Source organism: Colletotrichum acutatum (assembly GCF_030867785.1).
Source record: "Colletotrichum acutatum strain CBS 112980 chromosome Unknown BDZ83scaffold_41, whole genome shotgun sequence".
In the NCBI taxonomy this organism is placed as follows: Eukaryota; Fungi; Ascomycota; class Sordariomycetes; order Glomerellales; family Glomerellaceae; genus Colletotrichum; species Colletotrichum acutatum.
In genome coordinates this window covers 134,254-158,684 of record NW_026849035.1, presented here as the reverse complement: position 1 = coordinate 158,684, position 24,431 = coordinate 134,254, and the positions used below count along the sequence as shown (strand labels likewise).

Here is a 24,431-nt window from a genome sequence, read left to right as displayed (position 1 = left end):
TGGTTTTCATGTAGGGCGGAATTTGGGAACCGAGTCGGTCAAGCAAGGTGGGCTCAGGAGTAGAGAGGTATTTGGCAGAAACTGCTGCTTCTGCGCCAGATTGCAAAGGTCTGATTCGGCGGCGGTACAGCAAGATTTGGAACAGGCCAGAGCAATCGCAAAGAAGTAGACAAGAGTAGCCGTGCTAAGAAGCGGTGGGATGAGGAAGTGTAGAGTGTGGCCGGCTCGTTCTCGAGGTCCGAGGTGAAGAAGTGAGGGCACACCAACACGCGACAATGCTAGAGCCAGAAGAAAGCCCGAGAAGCGGAAACCAACGGTAAGAGAGGGAGAATGCAAAAAAAAAATAAAAAATGAGTAGATGATGAAGCGAACAGAAACCCCAGCTCAAGCAATCCCAACCCAGGTTCGCTTGTTCATCCGGCTCTGCTAGGCCCCTGGTAACTTATGACGGGTAGGCTCCGGTTGAGTATCTGTCTGGCTTTCACTCTGTGCGTGTTGTGCGTCTGTGTCTCCAGGGTGGATTCCTGGGCTAGACCGGGCTCGGCTGGGATTGGGACTGGGCTGGGCTGAGGGAGCGAGGCCTTGTCTGCTCCGTTCTTTTGTGCGTGTTTCCTTCTCTCTCACTTTCCCTCTCTCTCTCTTGTCCGTTATTTCTCCCCACAGTTGACAGGAAGCGGCGCACAAGAGATAGAGTGGGATGTGGGCTAGGGTGTGGAGGACAAATGGGCACAGGATGTGGATGGGGGGTCATGGATGGGATAGGAGGGGAGGGGGAGTGGACGAGAAGGGCAACGAGCTTGAAGTTTATGGAGTACGAAGTACGAACGGTACGCACCTAGGACCAGGGGAGGCGCAGGGACTCCAAGAAGTCGATCGGGCCAAAAGTCAATGAGTTGAGTTAAGTCGAGTTGAGTCGAGTCGGAAGCGAGGCGAAGTCTTGGGGGTTTAGATTCAAGCGAGGGTGCTCGGCAGGCAGGAGAGAAAAAGGATCAACGTCGAAGAACGATAACGACGACGGAGACAGCGACCGGCGACAGCGAGAGCGACGGGGATAGCGGTCTCGAGACGACTCAGGTGCGGTGAGCAGCAAGAATTGAGGGTCGTTCTCTGGTACGGTAGGGTATCCGTACGCGGTACCGACGACAGAGAGCGCTGTATCTGTAGAGTCGCAACAAGGTATCCGTAAGGGGAACGTGTGTTGTGCGGTCACGACGGTGTACCCAGCAGGCTTCAGCAAGTCAGCGCCGTGTGGAAGAGACCTGGCGCGTGAGGCAAAGTGGAAAAGGCGACGGGACCGAAAAAAAAAAAAGGGATCCGCGTAAGTATGGAGTCGAAGTCCGACGATGAGGAGTATTTCCAAGAGGGACTAGGACCAGTAGTAGGGGCGGCGGCAACGGCCGGAGAACCACCAGCAAGGTTGCAATCGTTAATTTCCAGATGCCTGCTCCTTTGGGCGAAGAAAGTGTCGATGTAGGGACAAGCGTATGCTGTAGGCGTCTTGGTTTTGACTTGTGCTTTTGGCACTGGGAAGAGTCGACGAGGTTGTGGAGGGGGGGCGTTCGTTTGGTTTTGGACGCACAGACTGACTTTGGGTAGACGGACCGGGCAGAGGGTTGAAAAGCAGCTTGAGCTCCGAGGCAGACGCGAGGGAAGAAGTGGGCTGAACGGCGGGTCGAACCTGTGAGGGCGAAGTATCTTGAAGGTACTGCAAGTTCCGTGGACCGATTCGAGCTTTGGCAAGATGGAGGTGTGAAAGACCGCAGCAGGGGAATGCGACTGTGACTGCGACTACTATTACTGCTGTTGCTGCTGCTGCTGCTGATGCCGATGCGTAAGGTAGGCTGGCGGGGAATATGCGAGATGCATTCGTACAGACTGAGAGTAGGTAGTGTGTGCGAGGTGCAGCTTGCAGAAAGAGTCGATGTGCCCCAGGTGGAGGCGGGAGCAACGAGATATGGGATATGATGGACGGTTCCTCTGGAGTCTGTCTGGCTCAATCTGTATTCGCAGGCTAGTCAAGAAGAGTTGGAGCGAAAGTGAGAGTGAGAGAGAGAGAGAGGGAGAGAGAGAGCGCGCGCCAGGCGATGCGAGATGCGAAACGAAACGAAGCAGAGACAAGGCGACGAGTGGAAGCAAGTATTCGTGGTTGTACCGCAGTACCCGTACCCCGTAGTGCCGTGAGGTGGTCGACGGCGATGTTTCAACGTGGGTGTCGTGGGTGTGCAGCGCAGTGCAGTGCAGTGCCCTCCCAATTCTCAGGTGCCCGGTATTCGTACTCCGTACCCGTACCTAGGGTATTCGTACGTGAGCAGTTGCGCAGGGCAGACACCTAAACACTGGCTTCACTGACAGTGGATGGCGTAGCGCGCTCACTTCACAGCTGGGCGGTCTGAGAGTACCTTATCCAGGAGAGAGCATGGGAAATGGGGCTCGTGATGGGGATTTGGCGTGATTGGGATTGGTTAAGAGAGTGGGAGGGGGGAGGCGGGAGGGGAAAGGCGAGGGAAGAAAGAAACTCGAAGGTGTAAAAGTGACTCGGGGAACGTCTGGGCAAGCCGCAAGTGGGGAAAGGGGGGGTGGGAAAGGGGAAAAAAAAGAGAACAAATGGTTGAGAGGAGAACTCGAGAAGGGGGAGGGGCAGGGAGCCGATTACTGCCGGGTGTGGAATACCTAGTCTCATCTGGGTGAGTCTGGAGTCGAACCTTTTCTAATGTTCCATTGGCTACCTTAAAGCTCAATTCGATGACAATGTTCATGAACATACCCCGTAGCAATCGTGTACCGGTATTCAAATATCGCAAGGTTTCTGTTTCGTCTGCCTGGCTTTCTTTCACTCATTGAGTCGGAGAAAATACACAAATAAACAAGAAAAGGGGTGAGAAGTGTCGAGTGAAAATGTGCAAGTATCGTATCTCCTGGGTAGGAAAAGGAGTGAAGCAACGACTGCTCCTTGCCAAAGTCCATGCCGCCGGTCAGCCCAGGTGCTGGGATTGTAGAATGTGTACGGAGTATCCGTACGCAGTAACAGTAAAGCACGCCTTGCCTTACTTGGCAGATCTATCCTTAAGAAACCATCATCGTATTTCTCATACTTTGCCCTTATTCTTTAGACCGCATGCTATCTCTCACCCGTGACTACATAGACACAGCATCCTACTGCCCTGTGCTCAGGTTTAGCTCAGAAGTGAACTTATCTCATAACGTCTAGTCGTTCATCAGTGAGGTGAGTCAGTGAGGTGAGTGAGTGGATGAATGAGTGAGGTCATGTCAAATTCAGTCCCAACTTTCACTCTCACCCTAGGTCACTTCACTCACTTCACTCACCGGAGCCAAGGGACGACCGGCTCTGCTGGTAAATTGACAAACACTTACGCACTGACCCCTCTTTTCCAGGGACTTTCTAAATGTACCTTAGGTAAGCCCCAGATGTACCGACCGGCGACAACTGAGAGTCCTCACACATCCGTATCCGTACACTACCTGTAAGGTACACTACATTTCAACTCCATCTTCAGGACCTCAACCCCCAGCAACCACCCCCTCCCAACTTCCAAAAGACCCAAACTCCCGTCGGCCCCTCTCACGGGAGCAAACGAGGGAAATGCAAGAAGCGAAAAGAAGCCACCCAAATTACCTACGGATACCCAACATCTACCAAACACAGCTGGGCCGCAGTCGTGTTCCTCGTCTCTCCTGATCACGATATTTGAACTTCAGTGCCCTCTCCCGCGCTGGCGTACTCCCCTTTCGTTGTACGACGTTAGGGGGCCCGCCTCAACTGCGCGCCGGTCCTCTTGTCCCGCAGGCCGGACCACGCACCATCAATCGAAATCCTGCGGCAGCGGTAGGAGAACCAGGAGGGGAAGCAACATCAGACGATCGAGCTGCAAGAGGACCCTTTTTTTTCCGGTCCTTGTGTGTCTATAGTACATACTTACGGAGTAGCTGTTAGGCGCAGGCCTACTATATCTTGCAGAAACGCTGCACATGCAGCCACAGAACGTGTGCCAGCTTCCAACATCCCACATTCCCACACGCTACGCATACACTACGCCTACCCACCCTTGCGCAACGGAGGGGGGAAGCGTCACCAAGGGAATTGCCATTTGTCCTCCAATTCGAATGCATACAAACACCACGGAAACAGATTCTGGTCCGGTACTACGAAAGTATCGACGACGCTGATTGTACGTTTGGGCTTGGAATACTCCAAGATACACAGAGACTCGAGAAGATACCAAAGGATACGGATACCAGGCAAGCAGTAATTGCCATGGGAGGCTGGTCCTTGTCCTGGTCCCTGTCGTCACCGCTCCTCTGGGCCTGTCATCCACGCTGTCTGCTGTGCCGCGCTCGGTTTTTTCTCCCCCGTCTCTGACCGTCTTACGGAAACAAGTTACGCTATCTGCTCTCGGTGCTATAACCCTTGGACAATTTTCCGGGCCGCCTCCATCCCAGCCAGCTGACGACTGAGGACGAAATCGACCCTGTTGACGATGAAGGGCAGGAGGCTGGAGACTAGAGCCTAGAGCTTAGCTTCCGCTGCATGGTATAGAGACACAGGTGGCAGAATACCTACTGCACCACGTCGGTGACACTGACAGATCCAGCAGAAAACCCCCTTGCGTGTTGTGTCTTGCCCCTCGTCGGAAACAAACATTGCCTGGCCTGTCATGTCTCAGGCGAGCAATCCCGGGATAGGCACCCTGCCGACCCGACGATGGCCCTGGGAAGTTTGGGAACACTGATGACTGGACAGGCACCGCGGACCGCGGACGACGGCGCACTCTCACGGCTCTCACACTTGGACCACGGTACACTATAGAACAACCCGCCCACGCTACGAATTGCAAAGACGTGGGAAAACGTGGGAACCCGGCCACTTGTCATTTTGGGTGGATGCAGATGTTTCAACATTCCCCGGCTGTCCCCTGGTTCTCGAATTGTTCCAGCCTCGTTTTTGTGCAAAGATTGGGCCTCTGCCTCGTGTCGCGCCAGGATTGTGCCTGTCTGGGTTCCTCGAACCAAGAAAGCCACCTGCTCCGTTGCATCTCGACCAACGCCCCGAATGTGTCCTAGCCAGGCAGCCGGTTCACTCTAGCTGAGAAGCGCTACTGCTGCTCCAAGATGGTTGGATCAATATAAGGCGGCCGTCTCCTTTTCGTGTAATGACCGAGTTAGCGCCCCTTTACGGAGTAGTTTTCCGAGAAGTGTACCGACCGTTTCCTCCGGTCTGGCCCGCTTCTGTTCGGCCGAGTCATGGGATGGCGGGCGAGAGTGGCCCCTTTGCCCGTGGCTAGCTGACCATAGGGTCAAAGAGCTGGAGCGTGGAAGGGGCCCCGCGAGGCAGGCCGGTCGTCAACGTGGAACGAGCCCCTGGAACCTCATCAGCGGTGCCTCCGTGTCGGACCGCCGATCAGTCATTCACGGGTCTATGACTCCATGTGCTATATACCGGTGTCATCTCCAGACAGACAAGCGGTGGTATGGAAACGAGCCTCCACCTCCATGTGCATGTCGGGCCCGGCTTCGCTTAACACGTCCTTTACATTTTGGGGCTTGATATGACGGACAAGTGCGACGATGGACGTGTCTAACCCTCATCTCGTTTACTCTTCACGTCTCGGCCCAACGCCTTGTTTGAGCTACATATCTACGGCGCTTCCCCTCTCTGACGCAGACCATGAAGAAGATGCCATGAGGGCAACTTGCTACAATACTGCAGTCAAACAGACTCGATGCTGCCTTCTCCGCAACCTCTCTTGGCGTGATGGAGGACGACGGAATGATGGATCATGAGTGCGACAGTTGAACATGCGGTTCCCGGTTCCAATTTGTACGGCGGTACGCCTAGTGAACCAGGCCTCTCGCGGGCTTGAAGTTGCAAATCTGCTCACGACGGATGCTCGAACTTCTAGAAGTCTAGCTAGCCGAGCACAACTTTGGTCAACGAAAGGGCTTGTTAGTGATAGCGATCTGATATCACGTTGCGATCACGTTGCGATCACGTTGCGAGGAAAGGCAGAGTTTGGACATTTCTCATTATTTCATACGTTCTATGTAAAAGGTAGTCAGAGCGAAGACGCTGCTACTTGCCAAAGTCATGCCCCTTGAAGGCTGACCAAAGCGTCATGTTGCCATTCGCAGCGCCACGCCGGGTATTCGGGTGGAGAGTGCGTGTACACACGTCTCCAGGTGGGAAGGACTTGATGCTTGACATCATCGGCCTCTTTTGCTTTTTCAACACTCTGGGATCTCGTCCGCTCGTCGTTCCCAGACACTCAGATACTTAAGCACCGAGGCCCGTCATCCAACATAGCGTCCCCAAACCAAGTTCCACTCGTGGCCACTGGCGCCTGCACTTAGGCGACGGTGGCCTTCTCCTTGGGTAAAGGGGTGAAGCGCAGGTAGGGCTTGACGATGCGGACCTCGGGGAAGAGCTCCTTGGCCTGCTCGGTCTTGATGGAGGGGTGGACGATGACGTCGTCGCCGGGGACCCAGTTGATGGGGGTGGTGATCTTGTGCTTGTCGCCGGTCTGGAGGGAGTCGACGATGCGGAGAACCTCGGCGGAGTTGCGGCCGGTGGAGGCCGGGTAGGAGAGGATGGTGCGGATGGTCTTCTTGGGGTCGATGATGAAGACGGAGCGGATGGTGAAGGCGATGCCCTTCTCGTCAACGTTTGTGGTGTCCTGGTAGTCGAGCATGTCGTAGAGGAGAGCGACCTTGCGCTCCTTGTCGGCGATGATGGGGAAGGCGACCTTGGAGCCGGTGACCTCGTCAATGTCCTTGATCCAGCCCTCGTGAGAGCCGAGGGTGTTGGCGGAGAGGCCGATGAGCTTGACGCCGCGCTTGGAGAAGTCGGGCTCGAGCTTGGCGAAGGCGCCGAGCTCGGTGGTGCAGACGGGGGTGTAGTCCTCCGGGTGGGAGAAGAGGACGACCCAGCTGTCGCCGATGAAGTCGTGGAAGTCGATGGGGCCGTTGGTGGTGTCGGCCTTGAAGTTGGGGGCGACGGTGCCGAGGCGGAGACTGTTTGGTGTGATATTAGCATTGGTGTACGGCCAAGAGGCGAGCGTGGTCGTCAACCATGACGGGGGAGTATCACGGCGCGGGGTTGAGTTTCTATGGGGGCGGGTTGGCAACTTACGGAGCGGGGCGCTGGTCAGCCATTGTGTCTGTCTTCTTTGTAGAGTATGAGAAGATGTATGTGTGAAGGGGTATATGGTATGGAAAGAACAAGGAGCGAGAGAGACAGGAACGGGAAAGGCTACGGTCGATGGTGTGGGAGTCGAGGTGTAATATATAGCTCGAAGCCGCGCCCCAGGCACAGCCCAGAGCAACGTACAAAGTCCGGTCGTTTCCGTACCTCTGTACCTTTTCTCAGCTTCCCGCAGCTTTCCCGTTCTCCAAGGTACCTCCGATTTGTCCCCTCCTTGCTGCCTTTGCCTTGCCTTTCTTTGCCCGACACTACCTACTATGTACATTATCTGGAGGCACGTTTACCCATTTCTCGGCCGTTGAATTTTACCCTGAAGTTGCCTATGTCTCTGTTGTTCGTTTGGTCTTGTTCTTGCAGTATTGCCTTGTCTCCAGTTGACGATATGGTCGCCGACGTGCCAAGCTCATGCAACTTACGCGCTCCAGCTCGAGTACAACTCTCAGCATATGCCCCAATGAAGCGTCACATCACCGAGCATTGGCATTGGCAACCCGTAGAAAGCCACAGAATCTGCTGGGTGACGGGTATCCTCTCTACCAAAGAAATGATTTGTCTTTGTACCTGCCCGTGTCTCTCCCCCCAAACTGGCACGTTGTTCCCTCAACGACGAGCGGGCAAGCTCCTCCAACTTTTTGCCCCGCGTTGGAGGGGCTGTGATTTTCACTTTTGCAGAGGTCACTTTTACCCCTCCAAGTCCGAACTCGGCTAGACTCGATGGCGTGCTCGATTACATCATCCTTGGCTCAGGGCACATCATGAGAAATCACATCCTAACTGCAGTGAAGAAGACGCCTACTGGGCCCCTTTGGGAGAACCCTTACGGCGCTATTTGCAGAGGCTAACCCGCTAAGAAGTGCTCCAGCCTCCAGGGCATAAGGTAGTGTGTCACTGTGAGTACGGAGATATTGTTTCTCATCTGGGAGCTCAAGGGTGCGGTCCACTTTGCCCGTCACCTCCCGTCCCGTCTTATTGTGTGATGCCGTAGATGTTCTTCAGCAATGAGTGAAGCCCGAGATATGTACGACTGTAGCCCAACACAGCTGCTATCTATTGAGTCTTGATGTACGTATAGGATGGCATGTAGAAAAACGTCCAACGGCGATCAATGGTGCAATCCAATCCAACAACTACTGACCCCCACTGCTTGGTCACCACATCATCCGCGCCGCACATCGAACCATCACAAAAGAAGAACCCTAGAAAGGTGCCACGGCATCAAAGGTATCCGAATAGTGGTGCTCCGTACCCCAAAGCCTACCCATCTTGCCATCCACCACCCCGGTAGCTCCTCGCACGCCATCGCCGACAACCGATGCCCCTCCCGTCCCACGGTCCCACTCACATCGCCGACCTCCTCCGTTCCCGCGCCGACTGCCGGATGCCGATCCCCGGGCTCAAAAAGGCAATTCATCCTAGAGCATCGTCGAGATAGTCAGCCTGTGTTTACTCTCTCGGCGTGTCATAGTACCTGTGTCGAGAATCCCTCTAGCACTCTCTGGATCACAAATCTGCCGTGATGCTCGATATGCTTGGCTTTCCTGCTGACTGATCATGCTTCCTGAGTCGGGGGACACTGGCATTCTTACTCTGCCCGGCACCAAGATACCCTCTGTCATCTGTCAAGGAATCATCGGTCGACTATCCTGTCTATAAGCCAGGCTAGGTCGGTGTTGTCTGACCAAGAACGGAGACTCTCCAAGACTACTCAAAACTCATTTCATTTCCCGAACCCATCATTGTTGAGACAAGTTATCGCAACGACGACGAGGAGAATTCATCGTACCATGGCCAACGTCTGTCGATAAGACTTTGTTGGCATCCTCTCTGGTCCCGCCACGCCACTGCTTTCTAGTGAAAGCAGAAATGCAATTTGGAGGATATCAATCATCTCGGTAAAATGCTGCGCCACTCGCTAGGATCATCAGTGTGCTCACGCGCCCCGACCTTTGCGTTGCTCTGGACAAGACTACAGAAGAGACATAGAGGTCGACGCCTTAGAAAGTGAGCTGGAGATCTTGTGCTCGAATTGACGGGGGTCCATGACAAAATGCTGCTGCCTTGCGCAGACGGAGTCGACCTCCGCAGGAATGCCAACCTCTCCTAATCTTGCCTGGTATCCGATGCCTTTCTGCGTTCTTGAACCTTACAAAGTCGAAAACCTACTATCCCAGGAAGAACAAAAGGGAAAAGGCTCAGCTTGAGGGGGAAATCCGACATCACCACCCGCATTGACATCAATATCAATAGGGACACTCTGCACTGGTTATTTGGGGAACACGAGCCTCTAGAACCCCAAATCTCATACCAGCCAGACTCTGACAAAAATCATGGACCCAAATTACACCAAAGCCGAAACCCAAACCTTCCACCTCTCAGACGGCCGCACCCTAAGCTTCGCAGTCTTTGGCGCCGGTGCAGAGACGTTCAACACCACCACCACCACCCCATCGTCACCCACGCAGCAAGGGCAACCTTGTCCGACAGCCGTGCTATTCTACTTCCACGGCTTCCCCAGCAGCCACGAAGAAGCCTCAATCTTCCACCAAGCCGCACGCCGCCAAGCCGTCCAAATCATCGCCCTCGATCGACCAGGCCACGCCGGCTCCATGTTCCAGTCCAACAGGCGCATCGTAGACTGGCCTGCGGACGTCCTCGCCTTTGCAGACCACTTTACGATTCCTCGTTTCGGCGTCCTCGGTCTATCAGGGGGCGCACCGTATGTTTTTGCATGTTGGAGAGCCATCCCGCGCGAGAGACTCGTGGTGGCGGGGGTTTATTCGGGGTTATACCCGCCTGAGCTTGGGTACGCCGGCATGCTCCTCCAAGGACGGGTGATGTTGACGTTGGCACCGTGGATCGCGCCGGTCGTGGCTTGGGGTATGGAGATGTCACTCGGCAGAGCGGCCAGAGACGAGGCAAGGCCGGGGAGGTTTGAGGGGATCGTGCTGGAGGATTTGAAGACGAGGCCGGGCGTTGATCGGGATGTGTTGGAACGGGATGTTGGCGGGGTCCGGTCTGCTATGCTTGCTAGTGTGCGGGATGCTGTTTTGCCTGGGGGATGGGGCCCGGCTTGGGATGTCAAGTTGGCGGGGAGTTATTGGGGATTCGAGATTGGGGAGCTTGTGGTTAGGGACGGGGAGATGGTTTGGTGGCATGGGAGGGAGGATGTTAATGTGCCGGTTGGTCTTGCGGAACGGGCGGCGGAGTGTGTGCCCGGGGCGGAGGTGAGGTTTGTGGAGGGGGAGGGGCACGTTAGTCTTGTGGTGCGCAAGGCGGACGAGGTTATATCTACTCTTGCGAGCATGCTGAGGAAGGCAAGTTGAGGGCTAGAAGTATGGGACATATCACAGGAAGTTTAGTACGTGATATTGATTTTATTACTGATGACTATGGATTATTCTTGTTATAGCCGTGCTTCTTCCCTGCTGGCCTCTAGAAACTTTGGAGACTGTGAGCAACGAAGCTCTGGTATCTCCGGTGACATGCCCATTTTTCTGAACTCCAATTCATTGAGGAGGGCTCGCCGGGGGAGTAGAGGGATCGCTGTTGGGCGAAGGAGGATCATTGTTCTTGCTATCCGTCACTCTAGCGTCCGTATTGATCGTAATGTTCATTTTGGGTCTTGTGGATGGTGAAGACTGGGGCATTTTGTCCTATATTGATCGTGATGAGTAAGGTGAGTGTAAAATATGGAAGGAAAATCGAAGTAAGCTGTTCTGATATGTTGGTCTGTGGCGACGTAGGTGTAAGATGTTGAGGAAGAGTGAGAGATGCCAGTGTGTTCGAGCTGTCTGTGATGATGGAGAAGAGAATAGCTTTGATGGGTCAAAATATCTCGGGTCTATATACTTTCCAATGTCTCATTTCGTGAATCATCTGCGAGGCATCACACGAAGTAGTGAAGCTGGCTGAAGTGGGATTACACTATGGTGAATAGCGATTCCATAGTGCGCTGTCACTGTTGTTGAAGGTCGACAATGCGGCTGATCGGATGACTGAACAGATACAAAGGCATACTTTGTGTGTGCCTTTGTCAGACCTAAGTCGAAACTATGGAAGGATGAGGCAGCTTGGACATTCTTTGAGTTGCCTTCGCGTTGCCTTTTTTTATCATAAGTCATTGAGATATTAACAAACGGCGCAGCTGGCCGTGAAAACTCGCCATCCCATCACAGCTAGAAGATAGCATACACTGGCAGAGGGATGAGGCACGCGTCATCTTCAGCCAAGTTACCCCAAGGTGACTGACGAAAATCCCATACTCGAATGGCATGGAAACATCGGTTTTCATGGGAAAGGGTCAAGCTTGTATGAGGTGTTGAGTATAATGTGCCAACTAGCTATGTTCTCAGCGAATGAACTAAGGTAAGAAGTGGTATCTCGCTTGCAGTAAAACAATCCCAAGAATAGAAATCTAAAGCTTCACCCGTCCACCGTTGAGTTCATCCCAATCCCGCCCCGAGAAAGGCTCGTAGGTGTTGTTCTTCAACCAGTACACTTCGCCAGCGGCGTCCGTGCCGCTCGGCCTGACACCCTGGGACCGGAGACCGTGCTTCTGCTGCTTGTTCGTACCCGTTGTCTGCATAGCCTCGGGAGGCATGACTCGCAGGAAGATGGGCAAAGCATACTTGGGTAGTGACTGCTTCACATGCTGCGCAATACTCCTGAGCACCTCCTCGGATGGTTGGCCCTGAAGGACGACGGCAGCACACCCTGCGCGCCCGTCGTGGTTGGGCAGCTCAACGCCGTAGACGTTTGCCTCTTGGACCAATGGGTGTGAGCCAACGGCCTCGCCAACCTCTTGTGTCGACACGTTTTCACTCTTCCAACGGAACGTATCGCCAATGCGATCGGTGAAGTAGAGCCTTCCTTCGCTGTCCCAGCGAACCACGTCGCCCGTCCTGAACCAAGCATCTCCCTTCTTGAAAACATTCCGCAAGACCTTTGCCTTTGTTGCGTCTGGATTGCCGTAGTAACCCTGGAAGCGGCGGTTGAGATCGTCGGGCGAGAGTCTGAACATGAGCTCTCCTGGCTCGCCAGCCTTGGCAGGCCTGCACAGACCCGTCTTCCTGTCCCTCCAAGGCTCCTCGTTATTCTCATCCATCTCGGCGAGGGCAACGTCGAGGCCCATGACGAGGCTGTACAGAGTACCGTTTCGTCCGACAGCGCCCTTGGCAAAGTCGTTTCGGCTCAAGTTCCAGGTTCCAAATGAGCCTTCGGTAGCGGCGTAGAACTCGGCAATGGTGTCGATGCCGAACCTCTCCTTGAACCGGTTCCACACGTCCGGTCGCAGGCCATTGCCGAAAGCTACCCGCACATTGTGCTTCTTGTCGAGACTTTCGCCAGTGACGGGATCGACTTGCGGGGTAGCTGCAAGCAAATATCTGCAGGTCTCGCCCACGTACTGGATGATGGTGGCCTTGGATGAGCGGACCTCCTCCCAGAAAACCTTGGTCGAGAACTTTCTTCCTATGCAAATCGTGCCACCCGCCTCGAGGGTATTGCCGAATCCTAGCAAGGCCGCGGAGCTGTGATACAACGGCATAGACTATGGTTTTGTTAGTTCGGGGTGTTTGATGGGCTGATAGGTTGACCTACAGTGTAGAAGACGTCATTGGGAGAGTTGCTGGTGAGTCTTGATGTGAAAACACCACCGACGATGCATTTCGCCCAGGACACAATGGCGGGTTTGGGCATGCCCGTTGTTCCTGATGTGTAAATCAGGATCGCCAGATTCTGGTACTGGCTCTCTGACCGATCAGAGTCGGGAGCACGCCTGGGCTTAACGGCGTCGATTTCTCTGTGCAAGCTCTCATCGAGCACCACGAACTGCACGGTGCTGAGCTCACTCCTCACGTCTTCAGTGACATTGGCGGCGACATTGGGGTCAATCAGCATCAGCTTCGTCTTCGCGGCCTTGGCGCAGTGAGCTAGCGGTTTGCCGGTCAAATTGTAGTTGATGAAGGCTGGTTTTGCGCCAATGGACCACAGGCCGAGCCATAGGAAAACGAAGACGTCAGAGTTCTGGAAGTTGATGGCGACAATGTCCTTGGGCTTGACGCCGTGGCGTTCCCTCAACCAGGTGCCATATTTCAGGACCTGCTCGTAAGTCTCGCGGTAGGTGTATGTTTTGCCCTCGAAAATGATGAACGTCCGATTGGCAGACGACTTGTTTTGTGCCGCTTGTTCGAGGATGTAAAACTGGTTCAACCGGTCTGTTCGCTCACGCCACAGAGCCGAAAGGGTTGCGGGTAGCGCACAGGAGAGCAGCTTTCTGTCGTACCACAAAGAAATGCGAGCGTTGATGTACGAATAAGCTGCGGCTGCAGCCGGCAGAGCGAGTGCGAGCGGGACTAAACGGCGAGGAAACGAAACAAGTCAGCGCGATCGGCCCCCAACGATGTTTTGTGCAGATGGCTGTGCCGAGGCAGGCTGATGTAATGCGCGATTGTGGCGCATTGAGTGTGTGCCAGAGGTCGGTCTCCTTTGCGCGATGGTTTTTTTTTTCTTGGCGGGGATCCTGAGCAGGGCCAAATAGTCATGACGGCAGAGCGGGAGCCGTGGAGAAAAAAAACAAAAAGGCAGTTGGGGAGAGCTCACTTACCAGGCATTTTCACTTTGGCCGAGTGGCCAGTATTTGGATCCGGCTAGAGGTAATTCCTTCCAAAGGTTGACTGTTGTGTTGGTGTTCGAAGAGAGATGAGAAGGCCGACTGGCAGGGAGGCGGAGAGTGGCTAAATGTCTTGATTGTGCGCCTGGTTGTTGGTTTGGTGTGTGAGACTCGGAGTCAGTAGTGTTGTCTGAAGCTGTAGCTGGTGAAGAGAGCTTTGAGGCCGGGCTAGGGTACACTGGAAGTCCTCGCCAAGTAGGAGTAGCTTTGAGGAAAGGCAACGTAGTTGAGACTTGACTGACAAAAGATGTAGTGAGCCAATTGCGCGAGGGTGTGGGTGAGGATAGGTATTTGTAACGGCCTGTCGAGGCTGTCACAAGATAAGAAAGGGTTTAAAAAGTAGAAAGCCTGTGTTGCAGTCGGCATTGGGATGTGTCGTCCCTGGTTTGAGGGACCCATACGGGGTGGAAAAGATGGGATAAAACCACCTGTCGGTCCTATCATGCACAACACGACACGACACAACACGACGCAGCAGCACCTTTTGCACCCCCCTCCGATTCTCGCCAAACAGTATCCGTACTCGGTGTGGTACTTCCAGAGGAGCAGTGACCTCAACATTCGGCTGTTGGGATGTGGGAGCCCATGTATGGAGTACCTCTTTGACTAGGAGAGCAACTTGGCGACCAGATGGGCGGGACAAATGGAGAATATCCTTCTATGGGGCCCTAGACCAGGGTTGGGGTGGCGGAGAAAGCTCTTGATCAACGATGAATCGATGATGGACAAGGTACTGGCATGACATTCCTTCTCGACAGCCGAGGAATATGACCAGCTTCGACTGTCACGTTGGCGATTGTGTTGGCACTGGTGCTTGCTCGTGGTGCAGCTGCACGCGCTTGTGGGACTGGACGGTTGACTTTTGGCCTCGGTGTAAGTCGACGGTGGCAGCTCTACTGCGTAATGCTAGCTATGCTTTTGCTTTCCGTGTGCTTGGTCCGTCGCAGGCAATGGCTGGGTTGTGGAGATGGATACAAGGACGGCATTGCTGGCCTCTCTCGGCGCGCCGTGCTGTGCGAGTGCGGTGTCAAGTTCTCCTTAGCTCGCTCATCGCGGTACGGATACTTTCGCCTGCATGCTGAAGTCGCAATAGTCCTGTGGAAGTGTGGAGAGAGAGAGAGGCCAGCCAGCAGCCGCAGATCGAGAGCAGGCTTGCAGCTCGTTGGTTTGCGTTGCGTTTGTGGTACTGCTGCATCGCCAGGCTTGGCCTGGCCTGCCAAACTGGGCTAAACGAAGAACAAATCGAAGCTTGAGCCTCGGCATCTGTTGAAGCTCGTGCGCCCTCGCGTCTGTACTCTGCGCCAGAAGTCGTTTTGAGTAACCGATTCGGGAGGGGTGGGCAGCAAACGCAGGCTAAACAGCAAGTCTCTGGACTCTTTGATGGATGCTTCTTCAACGGCGAGTTGCGATTCGCCGGCAAGAGAGCGGGGTTGTTCCTTGCATTCCATGTTCCTGCTTTCCATTGCCAGACCTCCCCCAGTCGACCAGATGCATGTCCTGGTCCCCTGTCGCTGTCCGCATCCCTCGTCCAGACGACCCGGTTTGACGGGAGCGAACCTACCGCTCGCTTTCTCTCTCTCTTTCTTTCGACAGCTACGGACCGCTCGCAACAGATCGAATAGCACGTTTGCGTTTCCGATGAACTCTGCATTGACAATGGTTGCCGAGGTGTTGGGCTTTGGTTCTGCGGCTCTTGACACATTGTCTTCCGCAGGCACTCAAAAGGAGCGCCATATATGTGCAACTCCTGGCGGACGTTTGCTTATATCAGCTTACATGAACGACGGCTCGATGCAACAAGGGTCCATCACGCGTTGCTCTTCCAATGTCCATTGATAGGTGTTCCGGAACGAAAAGCTCGGCTAGATCACTTCAAGCTGGTTATCCCTGGGTCCGTGTCGCCGTACTGACTTGACTCGGCTTGATGACGGATCCATCTAGAAACCGGGTATGCATGCCGAGCTGCGAGACTTTGTTGGCTCCCGCACTATGAAGGGATCGCCAGGCTCGCTTCAAAACTCCGAGTACGTTTGCCTTCCTAAAAGGGTAACATTATTCTTTCTTTTGGTACGATCACGAGTGATTCGTGGTAATGGACGACAGCCATTGCGGCAGATTAAAGGGGCAGCTGGGAGGTCGCTTCCTCGGCTGATGGTCAGCTCACTCAACACTTTAGGTCGGAGGAATCGGCGACAATATTCGATGCCGGTTCCGCTTCTGCATGTTGGTGGAGCGGACTCGAGGAGGAAAAATCGGGCCTCGGACTCCTGAATTGTCCCTGAATTGTTCTTGAATTGGGTCGTTGCCGCTCATCCCACCGTCTCACGTCAGCGTTGTCCCAGCGGAAAAGATAACGTCTATTCGCCTCCGAGGCGCAGGCGTCAATCGCACTCGCATCCGACGGACGTGCATTGTGACAGACACGCCCGAAGTGCGGGTAGAGAGTGATGAAGAACATCTGGGAATGCCTTCGTTTCGTGGCCAAACAAGAGTCAGGTGCATAGCGTATAAGTAGGGCCAAGGGCGTCTGTCCATTCCTTGATTGTGTCGAGGGGCCGGCAAGGTATCCGAAGTTGTGGCTTGATGCCATAACGGTGACAGGCATCGAGGACATGTGTCTGACCTTGTTAGACAGAAAGTCTGCTTATTACGATCCGACTCTCCAGTTGCATAATCCACGTGACCTCGCGCAGCAATTAAGGTTAAGATTAACGTGGCTGCGTGGCTCCTTGATTCTTATCTTATCGGGAGCTCCCCTCAAGCGCGACGTTGCTGAGTCAAGCATCTCTGGCCTGTCTGAGGTAGGTATACGAATACCCCTTGCTAGAATTCCACCTCCCATGATCATTGTGGCTTGCTTGCTGCAGCTTGCATCGCTCAACTTCACGACCGCTGCGTAGCTTCTACTGACCATTGCCGCGCACGGCAAAGGCTCATCAAATGCCTGTTGACGACCAAGCGGGCAGCCCGGCAGCTAGCGGTGCGAGCTTCACCCCCGATCAATCCACCACCTCCGCCCCTCCGCCGCAGACCGAGTCCCGTAAGGCTCCGCCCCCCGAGAAGCCATCCGATGCGCGTCGGCGGTCGTTTGTCATATCCGCCTTCTGGGCCATTGTCCTTCTCCTCGGCCTGCCAATATGGTGGATGACAACGAGCATCTACCGCGCCAACCTGCCCCTGAGCGGCATGGTCCAATGGGCTGATGGAAAGGTAGGCTGACACTAGCCGGCGTCTTAACAAGTTGAGGGAGGGCACTCCGCTGACTACTTGCGTAGGCTTGCCGTCCCGTGTTTCCTCTTCGTATATCAGTACAAGCGAACAAGCTGCAGGAACAGGAAGCGCAGAACCTTCTTCGTCTCACTCAACATGCGCTCGACGATCTCAACGACTTCTCAGGTCATCATCTCCGTCTGCAGCTTGCGCCTCGTGGCGGCGACGCCGTCGTTCCCGAAGATGACTCCCAGGTCGCCCTGACAATTCGCCTCAGCCCTGGAGACTCTACGACGGTCTCGCTGAACCCTCACTCCCCGATCCTCGACATTACGTACCCTCCGAACTCGATTCCGTCAGCGACTTCTTCCTCTTCTGCGCTAGCCTCGTACATTGCGAACGAATTGCGCTCTACCTACGCCGAGGAGCAAGCCATTATATCATATCTTCTCTCAGCGGCCTCGGGTGCTTCTGACGCGAGGCCTCAGGGGATGTCGCCAGAGGCAGCCGAGTCACTGGCGAAGCGGACCACCCGTTCTTTGCGATATTCACCGACGTACCACTTGAGCTTCTCGCTCTTCACCAGCGGCTCTGCCCCCAATACCTGGGACATCGAAGCAGCTATCCAAACATACATGAAGCCTATGCTTGATGTGCTGAGCCCCATTCATAACTTTACGATAGATACCCAGGTGCAGCTGTACGCAACACCAGGCGCGCAGTCCCAGGTTTTGAACAAGGACGACCTTGCCTCCTTCATCAACGCGGCCGAATGGCCCCTGTCGCCCTCCATCGGTGGTGCGCCGACGGTAAACTTCCTTCTATTCGTTGGAAACCAAACAATTGGATTGGATTCGGGGTCCGAAACATCACAGTCGTGGCTCATCCCGCAGTGGGGAACTGTTTATCTTCTGTCGCTGCCTTCGACGACGTCACATGTTCCGGCTGCTACACTCAAGCAGCCCATGCTTACCTTTGCTGGGCACTTGCTGTCACTCCTTGGCACTCCTCAGTCAGGCTCTCTTCCTTTGCGGCTCTCGACTCTTACGCGCATTCGATCCGCAGACCTGTTGCTGCGTGCATCGTCTACCCTGGGGTCCCTGGCAAGACTGTCACTTGCACTGCCGTCTATATCCATCCCCCGCAACGTTGCGGACGGCGTTGCCAAAACCATGCATCATTTGGAGCTCGCGTGCGCCAGCCTAGGCGGGCCCGAAGGATTGGAGCATGCTAGAATCGCTGAGGCCGAGGCCGAGCGAGCGTTTTTCGAGAAGAGTATGGTCGGGCAACTATATTTCCCCGACGAACATAAAATTGCCGTCTATCTGCCGCTTTTGGGCCCGGTGGGAGTGCCCCTCGTGATGGGCCTGTTGAATGAAATCAAGGCTTGGAGAAAGCGGAGACGGGACAGAGCCGAGGCAGAAGCTAGAAAGAAGCTTTAGAACGTGATGAGTTGACATGACACAATGAGTGCATATAGGCCTACACAAACAAAATTACCAAACTCACCGCATCCCATACACTCGTGCCTGACTCTCAAAACTGAATGTCTCGGGCGGTGGCAGTGACATTATGTCGGCTGATAAGCTGTGAAGCTTGGAACAACATATCCAATCCCCATATTAGCTTGGCGATGACACTGAGTTTTGTCGCCAGACGTACTTGATCGTGACGTCAAAAAGTTTATCAGCGATTAAGCAGCCTTTTCTGTTGCATGTCGAACGAATGAAAGACCTGGACGATGTCAACCTCGGTGGATAGTATCTGTATCGTCTTGGGCAATGAGAGGTGAGTCTCGGTAAGTTGAGGTAAGCATCGGTGAGACTGTTCAGGGCCTGTGCCTTGAGAGATTACCTCATGGTGGGCACCTGTCACACCCCGTCGGTTCCGATCTTAGCGCGAAATGCAATCCCTGCGCTCCAACGCCACCTCGAAGCTTGCTTGTTGTCTCCGCCGAGGGGGCTTGTCCACATCCACTGCCCAGCACCGCGCTGACGTCGGCCGCAATCCTTTTCTCCCTTACAATTTACCCCCCATCGGCGTTTACCCTTCCGATATTGTCATACAAGGCTCGAGGGCTCAGCTGTCACGGCGCATCAACGGGCGCTGGGACGCAATCACAAGCTCTGGCTCGACTCGACTCGACTTGGATGGTCTGAACCCATTGACCTTTTCTCGGCACAGCCTTCGCAAACCTATCACCTCCTCTCCACAAAGCTGACAACAACGCATCGTCTTGCGCTCTCTCTCTTATCATTGACGGCCCGAGCAATGTCTCCACTATGAAGAGCAGAAAATGCTTCCCGAACCGACTTTGAGCTTCACGCTCCCTAGCCTTCACGATGACACCGTCTTGGATTGCCGTTTATATCATTGTCAGGCATTGAACCCCTCCGCAACGAATCCGCCGCCATGGAGACGACACGCTGCCGTTGTCGCCCATCCTTATGCGCCTTTGGGCGGTTCCTATGACGACCCTGTCGTCGACATCGTTGCCGCGACGCTGCTGCGACAAGGCTTCCTAGTGGGGACCTTCAACTTCAGGTAAGAATCGGTGGGCTTGTGGACATTGGGGTGTTATCACGGCCAGCTTGTTCCGTAACTTACACGATGTTCTGTCAACAGGGGCGCTTCTGGATCCGCAGGTCGTACGTCATGGACGGCAAAGCCAGAACGCAGCGACTATATGTCATTTATTGGCTTCATGGTCTACTACATTCACTTCCTCGATCCCTACGGAGCGACCAACGCTCGCTCGCCGACGACGACTCTCTCACCGGGGCTCCCTGACGCTCAATCCAAATCTCCCTCATACCATCCCCTTCTCCTCATCGGCGGTTATTCATATGGAGCTATGGTGACGACGCAGATTCCACCAATGGCGCATATCCTCGCACAATTCAAGGTGCCTGCAGCTGGCTCCGCGGCTGCTGACATTCGTCTTCGAGCGCAGCATCTGGCGGAGCAGCAGAACGTCATCTTGGCGAGCGCCAGAGCAGCGAGCTCCGTATCACCGCGAAAGAAATACCTCGGCATGCGGGTCGGAGGCGATGAAGATACCCAGCGCAAGAGTCACGAAGCTCGGAGATCCATGTCGGAAACGAGGAGGTCCTTCTCTATTGACGCCGAGGATAAGATTCGGCGGGGCGTCAATGATTTGTTGGCGAAAACAAAAAGACATCATCATAAGGGCGTGGCGGTGCCCCAGGAAAAGCTGGCTACTATACCTTCCAACCATGAAGTCTCTGTTGTGGTGGAAGAGGTTCCTAACCTGATCCAGGTCCGGCCGGCATATCTACTCGTGTCTCCGCTGCAGGGAGTCATTACCCATCTAGCAGCTATGTCATTCCTTCACACAACACCTGGTCGAGGACTGTTCTCGCGGGGTGGAGGAAGACTTAGAGAACAGGGGGCGCCGACCTTTACGGCGGATCAAAAACATCAAAGTGAGAGCAAGCTGGTTGAAAACGATACCCTGGCATTGTACGGCGACAGGGACATCTTCGTTCCCGTGGCCAAATTGCGAGGATGGGTGGAACGTCTGGAAGGGAACGACGGATCCCATTTCCATGGCGAGGAGGTGTCTTCGGCTGGACACTTTTGGACAGAAGGGAATGTGGCTTCAGTCCTCCGAGATAAGGTCTCGGAGTACGCGGCGAAGCTATTGCAAGGGGCTGACGAAAGTAGACCCGCCAGTGAACCGGCGTAAGCACATTGGTGTGAGCGTACCTCGAGATTTATTGGCGGGAGTGCACGAAGGACTCAGCCGCTGTCTAAATCAATGAACGAATCAAATATGGGTGTGTAAGAATACTTTGAGTAGGACGATATGAGAAATGAGTTGGACGTCAGCGAGTGTAAGCCACACAGCGACACATGTGAAGGAGCTTGGCGTAGAAAGAGCTTGAACGACGTTGGAGTTTGATTCGAGGAAGGTGGTTTGGTGATTACATTCTACGAACACGGATATACACAGAGATGATCAAGACTGCGTCAAAAGGAAGAAATGATGTGTTGATAGCCCCAATTCGACCCTGGAAGCCCGTATCTTCCCCTGTGTCACGCGGTAATGCCTTACGCCATCTCGCAATGCCAACAATGCCGAAGCTATCGCGGTACAACTCGAGATGTCTTCAATGCCAGCTAGAAGCAGAGGATCGTCGACCATGTAGTAACGCAAAATCACTCATCGATATTCACTGTCCTATCAGCTCAGGGTAGTAGTGATGACCAAATGCCAAAAAGATCCACAATGGCAAAAGAGTTCACCCCCCCGGTGTTGAACTGGGGGCTACATCTCTAGCGCTCATACTGGGAAATTTCTGGTGCTCATGCTGGAATTCGAACTCGGGGACTCTCGTATGCGCTGAGCCTGTCGTCGAGTAGGCTGGTTGGCGATTTTAATTGTTGACCGTAAACCACTCCACCACCCAGCCAGTTTGACCTGACCCGTCGACCTAGGCGGGCGCCTGCTGGCTGGTGAGGGCAATGGAGTTGAGGGAGGGTATATACCTTTCTCGTGTATTCAGATGGAAGGTGCGAGGATTGCATGGGTTGGTGGCTTCTTTCCCATCAAGGTGGCCCGCCCTACTGGCCCATAGCTATCGGGCAGGTACGCTCGAGATTATGACATTGCCATGAAGCCAGATTTTTATTATCTATCTATGTATCTTGGAATGGCTACTCATTTTTGTTTAGTTTAGAATAGGTACGCAAGCGCGTAGAAAAACTCACCTTTGCGAATACCTCTGTATGATAATGGCGCTTTAGTGGTGTAAACTAGTATATCGGGATATAGATACTCATTGGTACATTTGACATGACGAAACGACAATGTCATCAATCCCCGTGAAGATATGGCATGTACGGCAAACATAGGTCAAGCTGACGATAGGTCTGCTATTATTTCGATGATAGCCGAAAGAATTATCTTCGGGTAAGAGTAAGGACGTTGAGCGTTGCTTCACTTCTCACATTGCCTACATGGGTTTGCTGATGGCCTCGGAGCGACTAATCATAGGGGGAGTGACGAGTTACCCTTTCTTCATGGCTACAAAAAGCTGTGTGAGGACCCAGAACAGTATCCCGCGATGTCCGAATCTTGACGGTGAAGAGGACGATCATCACAAGTCCATCATATTTCTAGGCAGTAGACTTGTCATTAGCATGGCCAGTTGTACCGTCAGATTTGCGTGACAACGATGTCTGGTCTGTTACGGACGCCGCAAACAGAAAATGGGGGGACGAACAAAACGAGTCAGTATCTTGGCAGGGACACAACGGACAAGACTGATTTTCACTCTAGGGCATTGGATCTGCTTACAGTATAGGGATCGGTCGGAGCTGAGAGAGTGATTACGTTTACGAACATGAAGAAAGAGCAACCATGAGACGCAAGTGTGGAGACGGAAGCAGCAGAGTTCTGAATCATGAGGTCGGGTGAGCGTCTCAGTAGAATGCTCCGGAATAAGATCGGGATTTCAGTCTGGGGGAAACAATTACGCATTCATTTTGCAATCATGCTGCCTACGACTTTGCAATACTCGAGACACCTTGTATGATGCATAAATCAAACGGTCTCTGAGAAGAATGTCTATCTATGTAGCAAGGACGCCGTTGAAAGCGTTGCGGGCGGCAGTTGGATATTTCCCTCTTCCCTCTTAGTGCTGCGGGGTTGAGAAACAAATAGATTCCATAGCGCATGAGTGACCGGTCCTTGAGCGTTTCTGGGCCCTCGGATAACGATGAGGGGACTCGCGTTGAGATAGACGATAATGCGGGATGGAAAATTAGATTGACATTCTACGTTCACGGCCCAGCCCAGAAACACCGGTTATGCCTTTTGGTCACCTGGTGGAGGCCAGAGTTGAAGGCCGGAGAGGTGAGCTCAAGTGCCTAAGCAACAAGATGGCCTGAGACCATCTGTTGTGACAGGCGAGGCAAGCGGCGGCGGCGGCGGGAGCTGAATATGGGAGATGAGACGGAACGGAAAGTTCACCGGGCGGCCTGTCCCGGAGGGTGTTGGTGTTGTGGGAATCTGTGGTGGTTGGTACGTGGGCGATAACATGACCGGTGTTCAAACGTGTATCTTGGAGATGGAGAGGAGTGGGAGGTCCGGCTTTTGCTGGAGATACGGGCAAGTAGTGTCACATCATGTCACGGCCAGAGCAAGGGAAGGCAAGGCAAAGGGTGAAAAATTAGAAGATGCCTAGCTAGAGTGAGGGTTGTCAGCTGAGTACGTAAAGGAGCGGAATGCAACGGGTGAGATGTGACGCTGAAGAATGAGGTATAGTTCTTTCATGACCGAGAGATGGATATTGATAAACAGAAGAGAAGACTGGGAAGGAGAGTGAGAGGCACATGTGAGGATGTGAGTGAAAGTCTGTATGTGGAGACGAGGGGCAGGCGAGGGTGTATCGCGGCAGGGCGTGATTGGGTGAAGGGTTGACGATGCAGTTGCTTGATGTTCTGCCCCTCCGTGCCCCTCTGATGGGCTCCGTTACCCCCAGGATCCCCAAATCCGGGGTGGGCCACTAAGCTGGAAGAGTCTGGAGAAGGGGGCACTGGGGTGGTCATGATGGTGGGGTGGGGCCACCTAGCAGAGGTCATCTGCCCTGCGCCTGAGCCGAGAATCCCAGCGAGAGACAATGACTTTGTGTACTCGGTAGATTTGAAGGATGTGCTGCATCTGTGATTGCGTCTGTTATTACGTCTGCGAGAGCATCTGTGGTTTTTTGTTTCTTTTTCTTTTTCGGTAGGAATATACAGAGACCGGAGAAGTACCTCCATGGCTGAGTTGCTGAGGTAAGGTACCTTAGATCCAGATCGACCAATCGGTTACCGCTGAATGCCCTATTACGTCTGGCTGTGACGCAGAGACGTTGGCACGTGGACCCCTGAGGGCGGTATGCAGCATGCTGCCCCTACGCCCCGCCTGCTCTTCTGCCTCAGGGCGGCACGACGGGAGTCAGGACGGTCGGGTCAGCAATAATTGCACTGGTTATTGACATGAGCCCCCAAGGCCCTCCGCTGTGTGTTGTGTGGGGTCTGCAGCGACTGTCATCACCGTCCACTTTTTCTTCTCCCAGCGTGCCAGGTTCTCCACGTTCCATGCCCGGCCGGCCACTGACGGCCGAACGTTGTCACTGGACCACTTCTTTCTCTCGTCTCCAAACCAAACTCGACGTTGCCAAGTTTCCGATTCCACCTCACTCCGGGCACCTTGTTAACACATCCGCTCTTCTTTCTTCACGACACTTCCTCCCTTCCGCTCCCGATCCTCTACCAACACATCCTCTCTTCCTTTTGCCTTCCGTCTCGTTCTGTTATCCTCTC

At 54.0% G+C, this 24,431-nt stretch overlaps 6 protein-coding genes across 6 annotated transcripts; 3 read left to right on the top strand and 3 right to left on the bottom strand.

Annotated features, from left to right (window-relative positions):
• Positions 1-6,021: 6,021 nt before the first annotated feature.
• Positions 6,022-7,263, bottom strand: BDZ83DRAFT_619637 (AhpC/TSA family protein). Its single transcript, XM_060508139.1, has 2 exons — positions 7,145-7,263; positions 6,022-7,026 (listed from the first exon to the last, which is right to left on the bottom strand). The coding sequence occupies exons 1-2, from the start codon at positions 7,165-7,167 to the stop codon at positions 6,363-6,365; spliced, it is 687 nt and encodes a 228-aa protein (XP_060365521.1). The 5' UTR covers positions 7,168-7,263; the 3' UTR covers positions 6,022-6,362.
• A 2,280-nt stretch (positions 7,264-9,543) lies between these two features.
• On the top strand, positions 9,544-10,587 carry BDZ83DRAFT_740741 (Alpha/Beta hydrolase protein; the record flags this gene model as incomplete). The annotated part of the gene is given in 3 exon segments (XM_060513071.1): positions 9,544-9,628; positions 9,701-10,440; positions 10,456-10,587. 3 exon segments carry the CDS (start codon positions 9,544-9,546, stop codon positions 10,537-10,539), a joined length of 909 nt encoding a protein of 302 aa, XP_060365520.1. The 3' UTR covers positions 10,540-10,587.
• Positions 10,588-11,630: 1,043 nt separating this feature from the next.
• Positions 11,631-13,827, bottom strand: BDZ83DRAFT_751711 (AMP-binding enzyme; the record flags this gene model as incomplete). Its single annotated transcript, XM_060514091.1, has 3 exons — positions 11,631-12,764; positions 12,815-13,569; positions 13,821-13,827. The coding sequence occupies 3 exons, from the start codon at positions 13,825-13,827 to the stop codon at positions 11,631-11,633; spliced, it is 1,896 nt and encodes a 631-aa protein (XP_060365519.1).
• An 853-nt stretch (positions 13,828-14,680) lies between these two features.
• BDZ83DRAFT_302751 (uncharacterized protein) lies at positions 14,681-15,819 on the bottom strand. Its single transcript, XM_060502264.1, has one exon. The coding sequence runs from the start codon at positions 15,586-15,588 to the stop codon at positions 14,914-14,916; it is 675 nt and encodes a 224-aa protein (XP_060365518.1). The 5' UTR covers positions 15,589-15,819; the 3' UTR covers positions 14,681-14,913.
• Positions 15,820-16,440: 621 nt separating this feature from the next.
• BDZ83DRAFT_619627 (phosphatidylinositol-glycan biosynthesis class S protein) lies at positions 16,441-18,612 on the top strand. The gene is made up of 2 exons (XM_060508138.1): positions 16,441-17,096; positions 17,162-18,612. The coding sequence occupies exons 1-2, from the start codon at positions 16,827-16,829 to the stop codon at positions 18,536-18,538; spliced, it is 1,647 nt and encodes a 548-aa protein (XP_060365517.1). The 5' UTR covers positions 16,441-16,826; the 3' UTR covers positions 18,539-18,612.
• A 297-nt stretch (positions 18,613-18,909) lies between these two features.
• On the top strand, positions 18,910-22,389 carry BDZ83DRAFT_730368 (uncharacterized protein; the record flags this gene model as incomplete). Its single annotated transcript, XM_060512842.1, has 5 exons — positions 18,910-19,640; positions 19,722-20,801; positions 21,118-21,162; positions 21,626-21,708; positions 22,271-22,389. Exons 1-5 carry the CDS (start codon positions 19,393-19,395, stop codon positions 22,387-22,389), a joined length of 1,575 nt encoding a protein of 524 aa, XP_060365516.1. The 5' UTR covers positions 18,910-19,392.
• Between the last annotated feature and the right edge of the window lie 2,042 nt (positions 22,390-24,431).

What these genes read in the sequence shown, in the direction of transcription:
- BDZ83DRAFT_619637 (XM_060508139.1), bottom strand. Translation starts at nt 7,167, where the DNA reads ATGGCTGACCAGCGCCCCGCTCC. An exon ending in GCTGACCAGCGCCCCGCTCC is followed by an intron (nt 7,027 to 7,144) that starts GTAAGTTGCCAA and finishes CACACCAAACAG; the next exon opens with TCTCCGCCTCGGCACCGTCG.
- BDZ83DRAFT_302751 (XM_060502264.1), bottom strand. Translation starts at nt 15,588, where the DNA reads ATGTGTCAAGAGCCGCAGAACCAAAGCCCAACACCTCGGCAACCATTG.
- BDZ83DRAFT_619627 (XM_060508138.1), top strand. Translation starts at nt 16,827, where the DNA reads ATGCCTGTTGACGACCAAGCGGGCAGCCCGGCAGCTAGCGGTGCGAGC. An exon ending in TCCAATGGGCTGATGGAAAG is followed by an intron (nt 17,097 to 17,161) that starts GTAGGCTGACAC and finishes CTACTTGCGTAG; the next exon opens with GCTTGCCGTCCCGTGTTTCC.